Genomic DNA, 14798 nt, shown 5'->3' on the forward strand with positions numbered 1-14798 from the left:
ATCTTCATTCAGCAGTTTGCTTGTGATGATTTGGGATGCTGTATTTGCCTTTTACTCCCTAATTACTCCCCAAAAACTGATTTTGTCTTCAAGAAACGCAGTTGTAAGAATCAGAGATGCACCTGCAACGTTCTGGTTGAAACTGGGCTGTTTTGATAAGTTTTAACTGGGTATAGTTAGAATCTGTTCGCTTCTGTTTTGTTTTTTTCTGCTTTAGCTCTCATCTCCCAATCTTCCTCTATTGTTCCCTCTGAATGAGCCAAAAAGAAATGAACAATACGCAATAACAAGATAATTTCTTTAAAGGATTTTTCTTTGGAATCATTTCAGCTCTAACATTTTCTGAAGATTTTATATTGCACCCTATTTTTAGTGGTTGTAGATCCAATTTCTGTGGATGGCTCACTGATGAAATACGACCCCAGTCGAGCCAAAATGAGTCGTACATCATCACATTTGTTTACGTTTGACTGTAAGTCGGAGTTCAGGGAAATTATGATCTGTCTGTTGATATCAATCACGTGTCTATCCCAATATATATTGATGTATTGTCCAGCTCCAAAATCCACAATTAGGCCATTTTTTTCCAAATATGTTGGAGTTTCCGCAGAAGTAAACTGTGATGTTTCTCTGTGATTCTATAAAACACAACTACTTGTCAAAATATGCTCAGCATGAGAAAATATTGTGTTTAATAAATCCAAGTCTTCAAGGCTTTGATATAAAGAAGTGTTTTCATTTTGAACCTGTTCAAAAATAATTTGGGCTCCCTTTGTGGAGTCTCTTTATCCAGTCTGACATATTTGCTTTTTAATTTGCCCCATTTGCTTTCTATTGTGATTCAAGACAAAGTTAAACAGAGCCAACTGAACCAACTTCTTTCTTACACATTATCCTCCAATTTACTCTGTGTAGGATTTTGACAACATATTTATGATTTTGGCAGCTCTACAAAGTAAAAACAAAGTGACTTTTAAAATGATCTCCCTCAACATGGATTTTTAAATGCTGCTTTGATGAAAGTGTACCTAAAAAAACCCAGTCATGTCAATCAAACGGGAGAAAAGCAGGCATCTAGCCATGAAGATAAGAAAAAGGTGTGAAGAAGATTGTGTTGGGTAGCACAAGTGTTAGAAAGTGAGACTGTGGGCGAGATATAGAGGGCAAAAGGGCAAAACTGTGGGAGAAACGAGATGGATAGACGGGCTGTCTGATTGCCATTTGGCGTTGGACAAATGGAAAAGAACCCGGCTGGGGTCAAATTACTGAGTCTGCCAATTCAGATCAACGGAGAGATTTCAGGAAAAACTTTTCATTGGATGCAGAAAACAACAGGTTCAAACTGTGGTGTGTATATTAAAAAAATGTTTAACAATTGCAATTCTGTAGAATCACAAGAGTGATCGAAGTAATCAGATTTTAACTTCCCTGATCAATAAAACTGTTGTGAAGCGAACTGCACCTGAGCTGCCCTTTCAGTGTAGACGTAAGACTATGTATCAACCCAAGTTTTCTCTCCATGCGGTTGTTTTGCTTTTTATTTTTAAGCAACACCTTAAAACTGCTGCTGTTGCTAGGCAACCACAGAACCAGTGAGTTGCTAGGCAACCAATGAGCGAAAACATTATTATTGGATGTTCTGTCAGATGTTTATTCATATTGATCACAATGTGTTCATGATTGTAAAGGTGAAGTTACCTGTGTTCTAACGAAACCCCGTTAAGGTCGTGTGCTTTTATTTTGGTGACTTTCTTGTTGAGGTAGCTATGGCAACAGGACACAGTTTAACCAGAAAAGGTTAAAACAAAAAAAAAGGTTGAAAATCAACTCAATGTTCGCTGCAGTCGATAACGGAACAAGGTAAATTGACAATGACTGAAGAATATTTGAATAATTTTAAATGTTTGAAGAAAAATCATATTGTTGTGTTGATGCACTGAGAGCTAATGCTTAACAATGGATGGTAAAATAACATAATTATTCTTTGTTCTCGTCTAGCACTTATGTTGGTTGATGAACGATGTGGATGTCTTTAATAAATCATCATTTAACCATCAGTTCTGGCCTTTTCAACGTTGTCTGATGCTACATGATTTATTGTCCAGCTCATGTGAAACAGTCAATTATTCCAATATCTCTGATATGTCATGGAGATAAACAGCTCAGAAATACAAACCAAACAATGTACTGGTTTTTGTAGTTTTTAAGACATTTGTTTATGTTCTGGCACATGGTTTTATCCAAAACACTCACAAATTAATATATACACTGCTGTTGATATCAAAACAATTAATAAATAGTTAGGAAGAAGGCTGGCGGTGCAGAAACTGAGCACCAACTTGGAGAGAAGTAAACAAAGAGACTTTCCTCATGTAGAGAGGGGAAGAAAGATAAACAGGTGCTTTAAGAATTAATTAATATGTAATAGCTTTTATAAATGCCTCATTTATTAATTTAATGTTCATCTTAATCGCACATAAAATTTATAATTTGACATTTTATTCATATTAGATGAGACTGGAAACTAAATTGAATCTAAAAACTACAGACCAAACTTAATTTGATTAATAATTATGACCAAATGATGTCAATAATGGATGTCTAAGAAAAAAAAGATGGTTTTCTTGCCTCGGAAACTGTTGAGAAAGCAAAAAAACAACAAGAAACATATCATGCTGCCTACCAGTGGGCAGGGCGGGATCCATGGTGGGTTTTTCCCAGGAGTTGACCTGTTCCCAAGTAAATCCGTTGGTTCCTAAAGACACGCTGTACCCACAGCTGCTGTAAGACTCCTCAAAAGTGCAGCCACCTAAGATAAAACACAAGGAAGAGTTTAAAAGATTACACTTCAGACATGACAAAGTGTGGCATAAACGGCCAATTAAACAAGGTTGGAAAAATCATAAGAGGAAAAAACAACAGACAGCTCAACCTATTTTCTTGCTTACTGATAATCAACAATTATAAATTTAGTTTTAGTCAATAATTCCAAAACAAAAAAGAAAATGATTTATGTGGACACTAATATCTACAAAATAAAGCAAAGATCTGCATAGTTTTACATTCTTAATCATTTTTACTGACAATGCTGCTGGGACTTAATTGAAAACAAGGAAAACTGTGACATTTATTCATTACAAGTTTTCTAAATATTTAAAATAAAAGATAAATGGCTGCCGCATTATGTCTCTTCAATCATTATATTGTCCTGTGTTGAAAAGGAATTTAAATACAAATGCTGACAAAAACTTCTATTTTCTAATATTTTTTCATACATTCAATTAACCTTAATAATTATGACTTTTTGATTTGATATTATACAGCCTTTAGCAACCAACTGGGTATTATTAACAATATAATGAAAATGAACTTCTCAGCAGGACCAAAACAAGCCAGTTTATCAGAGGCAGCAGAGGGAAAGACGGATGAAAGAAAGACTGAAGAAAGAAAGGATGAAGAAGAGAAAGCTTTATGTGTCAACATGATTAAGTCACAGAGTCTCATCATTATTTCATGGCCCAGCTAAAACGCATTTTCCGCTACATTAGTTTTTTCCGTTAGCCCCAGGGCGCCACATCCACCACATAAACACTCTAATTAGACATATGCTTTGACACAACCATTTTAATTTGGTCTGAAGTATCTGAAATGGGACAACCTCATTGGTTCACTCAAGTATATCTCTTAATCCCTTCTTCCTTTGTTTCTTGATTATGCTTTTAGTACTTTTCATTTAAACAGCCTACACCATGAGAAGGTTACTTTAGAGTAAAGTAAAATATTTTAAATAAGTGGAGCAGCCAATGATACATCAAGTTAAAGTCAAATATAATTGGTAGTATTGATTTTGAGTAGCTTGTAACCAGATAGGAACTAATTGTAAACACTGGCTTTGCTAAAGCGATACACCAACACAGTATAGCTAAAGCTAATGCTAACTTCATTTCCAATTCATATATCACTTTAACTTTGACATTATAACTTACTGTTCATATTATACAATACCCGCAGATATTGTATTTATGTCTATATTTTATGTATGTCTCTTGTTTGGAACAAATTAGGAAATTTACTAGGAAGAAAATAGAGATTAAATTGAGGAGCGGAAATGGAACTGCTGCGTAAACAGTTATCACCTCCTTCAAAATAAGAGCATGAATATGAATGTCTACTCCAAGAATTTAACAACCGACAACCATAAAGATAAAGATAAGTCAAACGTTATTCAACTAAAACTTTATAAATCAGACAAGTAAATTAGTACTTGTACAAAAAGTGATTTAAGGAAAGCTAAATGTGCCAAAACATTTGAACTAAAACGCAAATAGAAAAATAATGGCCAAATTTAAACTCTGTTCATGTGTATGAAACAAATAAGCTAAAAGCTCCTTATAAATCCAGGAGAATCCAGGAAAATCCAGATTTTGAGAACCAAAATCTTTCCTGATTTTGGTTCTTAGCTTCAGCCTCTTCCTGGATGATGTCTTTGTTCCTGTTTGGTTCTGATTCAGTGTGATATGTTTGTTCATAAAAAGGATTTATTAATCCGTAGATTAATAAATCTATTACACGCAGCAGATCTGTTCTGCTGATATTGAAGGACTCTGGGGACTTTCTGCCTGTACAATAACAGAACCTGAAAGCACCTGGCAGTAGTGAGCAGCATTTCTAACATAATATATTCGGCGACTCGCATCATAACCTTGGCAGCTGCAGCCATGGAGTAACAATTCTACCAAATATTATGTGGAAAAACATCTTTCACCTCTTTCAGCTGGACATAATAGTTCATAACAATTAGCAAAACTTCAATAGGAAGATGTGTTGTAGAAAATGTTGGGTTTTACTGCATTATCATTGCATCAGATTGTCACCTTGACTCATCATGTTTTACAGGTTCAGTTTGCAGTGAGCATTTTTGAGCTAAATGAAGAAACCTGGCCTTCAGGAGAAACGACTATACACTTAGAGGCAATATAGTTTGAATGAACTGTTACCAAGATTACGATTGTTCTCATTTCAGATTTTAGATATCCTGTTTGGAATTGGCCCAAATTGGACAATTTTTCTCTCTTGTAAAAATTTCTGATTCTTCAAACTCAAGTTGTTGCAGCATCTCTAAACTCCTGTGAAATTTCCAACTGTCTGTTTAAAACTCCCATGTCCTAGCACAGCAGATTAAAAAAAATAAAAAATCTGATGCAACCTCGATTTTCCCTCTTCAGGCAACACCAACTGAGAATTAAAATGAAACCAACCTGTCTTCTGTCTGCACCCGATTCACAGAAACAACCTCCAGCAAAGGGTGAAAGCTAATATAACATCTTTTTACTTAAATTTATGAAAATAGCAACTATAAATTAATCAATACTGAGATAATTAGGCTTCAGTGCCCCCTCGCTGCTCAGAAATCTCATTAGCAATGAAAAGAAATCAAAGCAATCTCATTAGAACAGAGCTGTAAACAGGGAAAGAGGGGACTGTGAGTAATCCATCAATATTCAATATCGGATCTGCAATTTTAAAATCATGATGAGAGGAAAGGCAACGTGAGGCAACTGTGTCTCCGTGCAACACTTCCTCTCCCTGCGCAAAAACATCATTACACACATTTTCAGCTTCACAAAACACAATTCTGCAACAGAAACGTAACATCTGCTGTATGTGTGAACGTCTGTGATGACAACAGTGGAAATATCGAGAGCTGCAGTGTGTTGAAGTGTAACTTTGAGAATGCATGCAAGTGGTAATGTTTTATAAGCCTGAAGCTTTGTATCTCAACTAACTATAAAAATGGCCAACTGATATCAACAACATATGAAAACTGGCAGGCAATCCATTCATTCATAATGCAAAATTGTTTTGACTGTTTCCGTAAACCTTATATTTAAAAAAAAAAGAAAAAGGAGTGTTATTCTTGTAACGACCCTATAAACCCAAATCCCTAAATTTAATGTTGAGAATAAAACTTTAAATATATATAATTATATGCAGAACTGAATATCTTCTGAATAAATACTGAATATAAATGTATTTTTGATTTTTTTTATAAGAAATTGTGAAACCACAGATAGAAGTCCATAAAAAAACCTCTCAACTTTCAAATGATTGTACTTATTAAATAACTATATTTTTCTGCTATATTATTATCATTATCAGGTGTTACTGAGGAACTCTGATTAAATGTTCCTGGTGTGGCATTCATCAGCTTCAACCTCAGAAAGTCAGTCAGGAAATAAGTTTTATGGCTCATAAAATGTGTCAGTTTAATGGGAAACAGTGTATGAATACATGAGATGTAAGTAATTCAAACACATTACAGGTTTCACTGTGAAAACAGAGTTTTGTCGTTCTATAATCGATATGTGAGGGAGATGCATTAGTTTGCATCTAATAGTCTGCAGCTGTGAATGAGTCAGTGGAGAAGCAGATCTTGTTTGAAAGTCTGAACATTTGCTTGTTTACTCGAAGTGCTTTCTGTGCAGCCGACTGGCTTAGAAACGCTTGTGTTTGTGGGCAGACAGAGCTCATCTTCTGTTCACAGTTCAAGTTTTTTCACCTGCAGGTTCTTTGGTTCCTTTTCACCACAAACAGATTTATTAACAATTAAGCATCAAACCATCAGTGTGGCATAAATTATCCACATAATACACAATACTGTCGGTTATTACTGACATTTAAAGAGCCCAGCATTACCAGAGAGATTAATTACGCAATTCATTTTTGTGCAGAATATCTGATTATAATATACGGTATTAATAAATTACTCAGAGTGATGGAGGAAATTAGACCCAGATGTGAAAATTCACATGCTCTGATCGAGTCAATGAAGGTCTTTTGCAAAACTTCCCTTTTCCCCATTAGGAGAAGGTAATTATTGCCAACAAATAATGGGACACAGTGGAACAACAAGGGCTGCTGTTGAGATGCAGTTTATTTTGTTGTCAAAAACCCTTTCAGCAGAACCTAATGAGCAGAAGGCCTTTTCCTTTCACTGTTAATGAAAGGCGATTTGATGCTAAATGTAAAACTTTGGATGCATTTTCACTGTGAAGGAGCCAGAGTGTAAGCTCTTAGTTAACACTGGATTATTTAGGGATTTTCTTCTTATTTAATTTCTCCACACCATTGATTAATAAGAAAATCAACAGGGACCTGAATTTGGTCAGCGGTTTTTGGGAATGAAAAATGACATGAGTAGCTGTGTTTGCATTAGAGATGTGTGAAAAACTTCGCTGATATCAAAAAACACTATTTTACAATTGCAAGGTTTCCATTAAAAAGAAATGCAATTAAAATCAGACATGAATAAGTTTATTCACTCAACAAGTCATTAAAACCATATCACTTCCTGTCGTCTTCTTTGTATTTTACGCCAGTGGCAACATCCGGCTGCTGATCATGTGACTCGTGTGATTCTTGAAATAAATAAAATCTGTAATCAGTGGGGGAAAACTGTAACACGCTTTACACAAGAGCAACATGCACTCAGTCACATTCACAAATATTTATGCACAAAAGCCAATCGTTTTATACACAAAAGATTGGCAGGAAAAGTTGTCAATCAGTGCATTGCTCAGGACACATCAACATTTCACAGGAAGAAACTGGAATTGAACCTTCAACCATGCAAGATACACAAACCTTTACTGGAAAAAATGTTAAACTTGTAGCTTTAGTAATTTAATTCTGGCAATATATAACTACACTTTAAATGTAGTTAAAAAAAAATAAGCCAAAAAAACTCCAATTAATAATTAGTTTGAAAACCTACAATAAAAAACAAAGGAGGGAAAGACAATAGTGTCACAAAAAAAAGTTATATTTTAAATCTGTGTGAGATTACAAACTGCAGAAAGAACTGGAACAAAAAAGACTTTAAAATTTACAGTAAAATTACTGTCAAATGATGTAAAATTCTAGTGAAATTAGCCTGACTAATTTAAATGCCGTGATCAATAAGACAAGTCCAAAACAGCAGATAATCACATTAGTGAACTCCATGTTAAAATGATACAATGTTTCTTACATGTTAATGAATATTCAGGGTTAATTAGCAAACAAGCTACAGGGCAAACTTGGATTAAAACTAAATTCTGCCTGAACTCCGATCAGCGTTTTCCGATACGACACAAATCATATTAACTTTGTATCACCACAATTTCTACCCTCAAACAGACTCGATGCAAACAACATCCACAAACACTCGAAACGTAACAAGAGGAACAAAAATAACTCCACAGCCCTAAAATACCCACATGAAAAACATCCTTGCTCTCCATGCTAACTTCTGCGCTCCCTCAAGGCACAAATGGAGACCATTAGAGGTTTTCATGTCAGCCGGCGCAAACACAGAGCGACGGGCCTGAAACCGGGGGAGGCTCTCTGAGGCCGCCGGTTTTTAAGGAGTCTGTTTGCTGCTCGCTTAGATAACATCTACTGATCCTGAGTGCCAATCTGTGTTCAAGTGTCTGCGTGTGGGAGCAAACCGAGGACAAGTGACTTTCCTGCAGAGCGTTAAATCCTTGGAAATACCCAGATCCAAGTTTGGAACATTTGGCTCAAGTATGGACCAAAGTGATGCAAGAACCCAAATCTAACTTGCTTTTTAATCCAATTCTTGTTTTGATTAACTCCCTTATATAGAAAGGATCAATTCTGATTGTTCAGTTTTTAAGCACAAGGTGGAGATGAATCATTCACAAGCATTCCTGCTTCTATGACACCATATTAGAGTCATTACAGACAGAAAGACATGGAGCAAATTTCCACCAAAAGATCTGAAATGATTTTCCAGCAAAAACATTCTGAATTTTTTTTAGAAAAACTTTAAAATTTCTGAATTTGAAATGTTAAAGATTTGTAAGAAAAAAGTACAATCCGGAGTTTATTCACAAATATTCTAGAAAAAAATAGAATTTCTGAGTTAAAGAACTGGAAAAAGTTCAAGAAAAAAACTCAAATTATGAACATTTTTCTGAAAAAAATCTTGGAAATTTCAGTTTGAAAAGTTGATTTTTTTTTCACTTTTCATATTTTTTGCTGTCTGCAGCTGCCCTGATACACCATTGTCTGTTTCTCTTAGTTAACTCATATTCGATTAAATTAAAACACTTTTTGAAAATAAATCTTGTTTTTTTTATGGAATTCAGACTGATCAGTTTTTACGTGCAAAAAGTAGATGAACAGAGAGAAAATCTAAAAATCAGTTGAAACCCTTCCAGGCTGTCCTGTTTCTGTTAGTTAACTCATATTAAATCTGCTGTCAGCCAACAGGCCGGGATCTTTAAACATTTTCATTTAGTCATTTAACAGCATATGCCATCTGCCCCAGTCTACTCCTTACACACTCTCTGCCCTCAGGCCACGGAAACTAAACGTTATTATTGCCACTCCAACAAGCCTGGATAACATGGAGAGATTCATTTAGTGCAGAATAACAGGAGAGATGTTTTGGATATAAAACAATCTCCTGAAAAGATGATTTGATGACAGAAATGATCTTGGTTGTAAGAAGGTTTTGAACTTTAAGTCGGGTTTTTTTTTGTTTGTTGTTTCCATTTAGGTGTAAAGACTTCACTTCTTTGTTTTTTAGCTGAATATATGTTAATTTATGTCAATGGTCAAACAGTCCATGGAGTTAACCAAAGGATTGTTGATCTGTTTACATTTCTCTTTAATTAGACATCAGAAAATCTTTTATTTTCAGCTATATTTGGCTCTTACTACTAACAGAAATGTAAGTTTTATTTTGAAGCATCAAATATTTTGTTGTGATATTTCATTAATGCAACATTCAGGTAGAAACCTTTCCTATTATCAAGTAGATGGAGACAGAATCTGATGAGAAAAATTGTCTGTTGTTCCCTAATTATTGTGTAATCTGATCAAAAATCACTAAAAATACTTCATAACTGAGATAATTGCAAAAAAATAAGTTAAGAGCCAAGAAAGCAACTAATCTGCAGAGTGTAAGCACTGCGGGGCTTGGTAATTGTTTTCCTATCTGTGTGTGTGTGTGTGTGTGTGTGTGTGTGTGTGTGTGTGTGTGTGTGTGTGGGGGTGTGTGTGTGTGTGTGTGTGGTGCGTGCGTGCGTGCGTGCGTGTGTGCGTGCGTGCGTGCGTGCGTGCGTGCGTGCGTGCGTGCGTGCGTGCGTGTGTGTGTGTGTGTGTGTGTGCGTGTGTCCTGAAGGCTCCAATCTGACTTCAATTATCTGCAACATGAATCAATAGGGGGCCTTCCACGTAACGTTTAGTTCTGCATGATAGAGCGCAGAAAAGAACAAGGCCACAATTCGCTAGCTCCGGCGTTCACAGACACACTTCATGCTTCATTATGACACTATATTCACAAAAGAACGCCGCCAATCCACAGAAGAATCAGACTAAAATCCACAAAAATGTCTGACAGCATCCCTGTAGTCAGTAAATTAGTTTCTCTGGACTAAAAAGGGTAAACATGCATGAGATTAAGAGGAGCACAAGTGGTTTCTGTTTGAGATGACAACTGACAGGAAGAAGTCACAGTGAACCAGAGGAGTTATTTTGTTTTTCTCCTACTGTAAATCTTTTTTAATGTACCTTAAAACACACTTTCCAGTCCAAACAGGTGGATGCTTTCAGAAATGAAAGCTCAACGCCTTCAAGCACGGTTTGGGTCAATAGTTTAACAAGGCTGCTTTTATTTGAAGGACTCAGAATGTATCACTGAGAAACAGATCTCTCCGAGTCTACATTCACCATCCATGTTTATTCTGCTTTAATCGACCTGCAGTTCGTTGCCTGTAAAGTCTTGTTTGCTTGGGGAGGCGTGAATGTGCAAGTCAGCTCTATGTGGACAAAACAAATGAAAAACAAACTCCAGTCTGCCTACAAACCTCGGTCTCGATCCGGTTGAAGTGAACTCTGATGTGGTTCTAATGCATATGTGGCTAGAAACGGACCAGACATTGCTCCAGAAACAGGAAGTGAACTACAGCGCAGGGCATTCTGGGTACATTCAACCAAAACAAATGCGCAAGTTTAGCACTATCGTTAGAATGGCTCATGGTTTTTACCAAAGACTAAAGAGAAATCCTCCAACCACTAAAATCTACTCCATTTCTGTTTGCATTTTGTGAAAAAGAAAGTTGCACTCAATGTTTTTGTCAGAGGTTTTTTGTGTCGTTTCCTTTAGTAGCTCTTTGGGCAGCACTCCCACAGGCAAGGAGGGGAACAGTTCCTTCAGTGCAGCACGAAAACGAACCACAGCAGCTGAAAAGGTGAAAAATTTACCAATTTGTTCCCCAATCGAACTGAGTCTACTGAACTCCCAGGTGTGAAAACACACGGCAGGCAAATGCAACTTTTCCACTCCAGGTTGAGTGACATAATTCCAATCTATTTACAAAATAAAACGATTTGTGCCACTTCCAGATAAGGACCCACATCAGATACGAATCCAATAGTTTCCAGACTGTTTTCAGTCAAAACGGTCATGTCACATTTCATCCGACTTTTATGTCATGGATGCATCATAAATTTGCACCAGAAGACGGCAGACGCTGGTAACCTGGACGTAAACAATAACAGAAAATTATAATTATCAGGCTGTTCACACATGCTGTGAACGTAGCATTAGATTCCCTAAACAGTTTGTTTGATGTAAAGCAGTAAAATGAATCCAGGCTCCCAAAAATGTATATATTTGTCTGGTGGTTTATAAATGAAAGATGTTTTAAATAAGTGATGTGTTTTTTAAACCCAGATCGATTTAATTTCCCTTTCTGAAATATTAGTGTTTTGTTTCTGTTGTTCTGAGAAACCTCTATAGCAGAACCCAATTAAATGTAGAATATGTTACACCCACAACTTTTATTCAAAGTGTGAGTAGTCGCTCACACTTTATACAGCACTAATGTGCATTTGGGAATTTTCTTATAGTTTTGCAAACTGTTGCATTCGCATACACATGCATGAACAAAACAACAAGGAGGTTTGATCATTAACACGCTGCATGTTGATTTGGGTTCAATATAGAGACGCAGAGAAAAATCCTGTTTTGACAGAAGAGTCAGACTGCAGCTTCTTTCCAACTGAAAGGTATTATTATTTACATTAGCATAATGAAAATCCTTCTACACGCTCTAATTGTTATTTATCCCGAACTTCACACCTGTTTTCTCTTTTATTCTAATTTTGAACAAACTGATATTTTGCTGGGTTTTACAAAGCAAAGAAGATCACAAATAAATAAGCACTAAGATGATAAACATGAAAAAATATCCATTATATATCCATTTAATTTCGCAGAGGGTTGTTGGCTACCTGAGTCTGTCAGCGAGTGAGACGCTCACTGACAGTCCAAACACAGAGACATTCAGGTAGTGTTGTAGTTAAGACCACCAAACCCAGAACCAAGTCAAGACCAAGACCAGACCGAGTCAAGACCAAGACCAGACCGAGTCAAGACCACAACCAGACCGAGTCAAGACCAAGACCAGACCGAGTTAAGACCAAGACCAGACCGAGTTAAGACCAAGACCAGACCGAGTTAAGACCAAGACCAGACCGAGTTAAGACCAAGACCAGACCGAGTTAAGACCAAGACCATCGCTCTGCGGAACATGACACAATAAAATATGAAATATGATCAATAAAAGATCCACATTCCCATAAAAAAACCCCAGATATCAAATACTTAGAGCAGAAATAAATTTCACCATAATCATTCTTAATTCAAACTGTTCTTCATTCTGTTTTGCTTCCTTCTCTGTGCCACAATTCATGGACGTCTCATGCCTTCCCAAAAAGAACTAAACTAAAAGTGAAGCAAACAACAAATAAGAAAACATTTTTAAAAAGTCGCATTCAGCAAACCTTTCTTTTTTATGACGCGTATCATACCTCTCTTGTGTCCAGCTGTACCCAGGTCACCACATAAAAACAATTAGAGCCTTGGGAATAAGCCACGTAAACACACCTCGAACTCATGTAAACACAGACGCAGGCAGAAAGGAGGAAAAGTATCTGCACACACTCTTTTCCAGAACATCTGAATACACTCCACACACACTCCACACACACTCCACGCGCTCTCCAAGGTGCTCATTAGGGGAGGTAGCAGGTCCAGACCTCGCCCCAAGAAAAACCACAAGGGTGAGCAAACCACCTCCCCATCCACCCTCAACACTTTTTATCTTTCACCTCTGAATCATTCTTTATTTTCCTCTGCTCAGGTTTTCCTCTCACATCATATCACTCCACTGTCCTTTGCTGACTTTTTACTTTGTTTTGATCTCCTTTTTTGCTTTCAGACACTCTTTCTGACGCTTGCTGTCTTTAACTCCCTGTTTATTCATCGTTTCCATTCATCTCACTTGTCTCTATTTAAATCCTTTTTTTCTCTCATCTCTTCCTATTTTTTCCCAGTAATTTCAACCTCTTTGGTTTTCCTTTGACATTTTTCCTTGAGAGGGTTTATCTCCATAAGGATACCTTCATTAAATTATTCAACTACTTTACACATCTGAAAACTAGCACAGATGTTTTAGCTGCTTTCCCTATAGAAAAGTTCTTGTTGCAAACATCAGAGTTTTCAAAAATACTTTCAGAGAAGAGGAAATCGCCTGCAGTGCAGGGCATTCTGGGTAAATGTAAGCATGTGTGTTTAACATTTTGTCATCATAAGGAGCGAACATGCAGCAGTACTGTTTTACAGTTTGGTCGATGCATTTCTTGTGCATTAAATAAAACCTTTGTATGTTTTACTGTGTAACTTTGGCTTCTCCACAAGGCAGTTTGATGGATTGAACTGCAAACTATGATGATGTATTCGTGATATGTTCGGCTTTGAATAGTGTAAAAACTAACTCCAAAAACCTACAGACACTAGAGGTCATTTTGTTACGAGTTCAACCTGTAATGTTGTGAGTCAGTAGTTTTCAACCATTTCATCACTCAAACACACACAGAAGGCCACAGAAGTGCATGACCTGCTAACACGCAGCACATCAGCTCATACATAATTTCCCTTTGAGCAAAAAGCCAACTTAATCCCTGTAAATATTCAGAACAGGAATGTGTAGGTTGAAGAGGCCTTTCACTCCACACCTCTGCCATGCTTAATAATCTATTTAAATGAGCTGCATCACTAAAGGCTCCTCTCAGCCTGGATGGGGGAGCATTTGGCCTTCATTTCAGAAAATGAAATATTAGCAGATCTGGGTTATTTAGAGTACGTTTATTTGATTCATTTTTTTTAAATCTAGTGCTAGACTTCTGAATTATGATCAGATTTGATTATTGAAATATTCAAAGCTTTTGATCATCTTTCTGTTTCTGCATGGACACAATTTATTCAGGCTGCACTAGACCTTTCGTTAATTTGCATAAAGTTCGGGTTCAGGGAGTTAAATATGTATGATTGAATGTACAAACTCAGAAATCCTCAAAATCACTCGCTGAAAGATTTAAGTTCACTTAATTTTTCAGTCTTCATCTACGCAGTGGGTGGAATTTAAACAGAAACACGAGATGCAAGTTTTCTGTTGTCTTAATTTCATTATGTCGGACATTAGGTTCAGCAAACAGAGGCGAACAGATACTGGGTTTATAAATTAATACAATTTCTATTGACAGGTAAAGTTAGTGTAAAGAAATGTCTCTTATTTCTAATGCAAGGCCTCCCTTTGTTAGAATGGTAGCAATTCTTTTTTAATATCACCACTTGTTTAGTTCAAAAGAAGTCTTAAATTAAAATATTAGGTCTCTTTGTCTTAAGATTTAGTTTTAATTACAAAGATCAGGTTTCTCGTTCC

At 36.4% G+C, this 14798-nt stretch overlaps 1 protein-coding gene across 1 annotated transcript in view; it reads right to left on the reverse strand.

Moving 5' to 3' along the window:
• Nucleotides 1-14798, reverse strand: part of LOC129356170 (receptor-type tyrosine-protein phosphatase T-like) — a gene marked incomplete at its 3' end in the record, with an annotated part of 74618 nt that overhangs the window by 29952 nt on the left and 29868 nt on the right. The window contains exon 2 of the mRNA XM_055025771.1: nt 2684-2809. Within this exon, the coding sequence (XP_054881746.1) occupies nt 2684-2809 (126 nt within the window). The remainder of the gene's footprint in view (nt 1-2683; nt 2810-14798) is intronic.

This window comes from Poeciliopsis prolifica, unplaced genomic scaffold (assembly GCF_027474105.1).
Source record: "Poeciliopsis prolifica strain line A6 unplaced genomic scaffold, Auburn_PproV2 SCAFFOLD159, whole genome shotgun sequence".
NCBI lineage: Eukaryota > Metazoa > Chordata > Actinopteri > Cyprinodontiformes > Poeciliidae > Poeciliopsis > Poeciliopsis prolifica.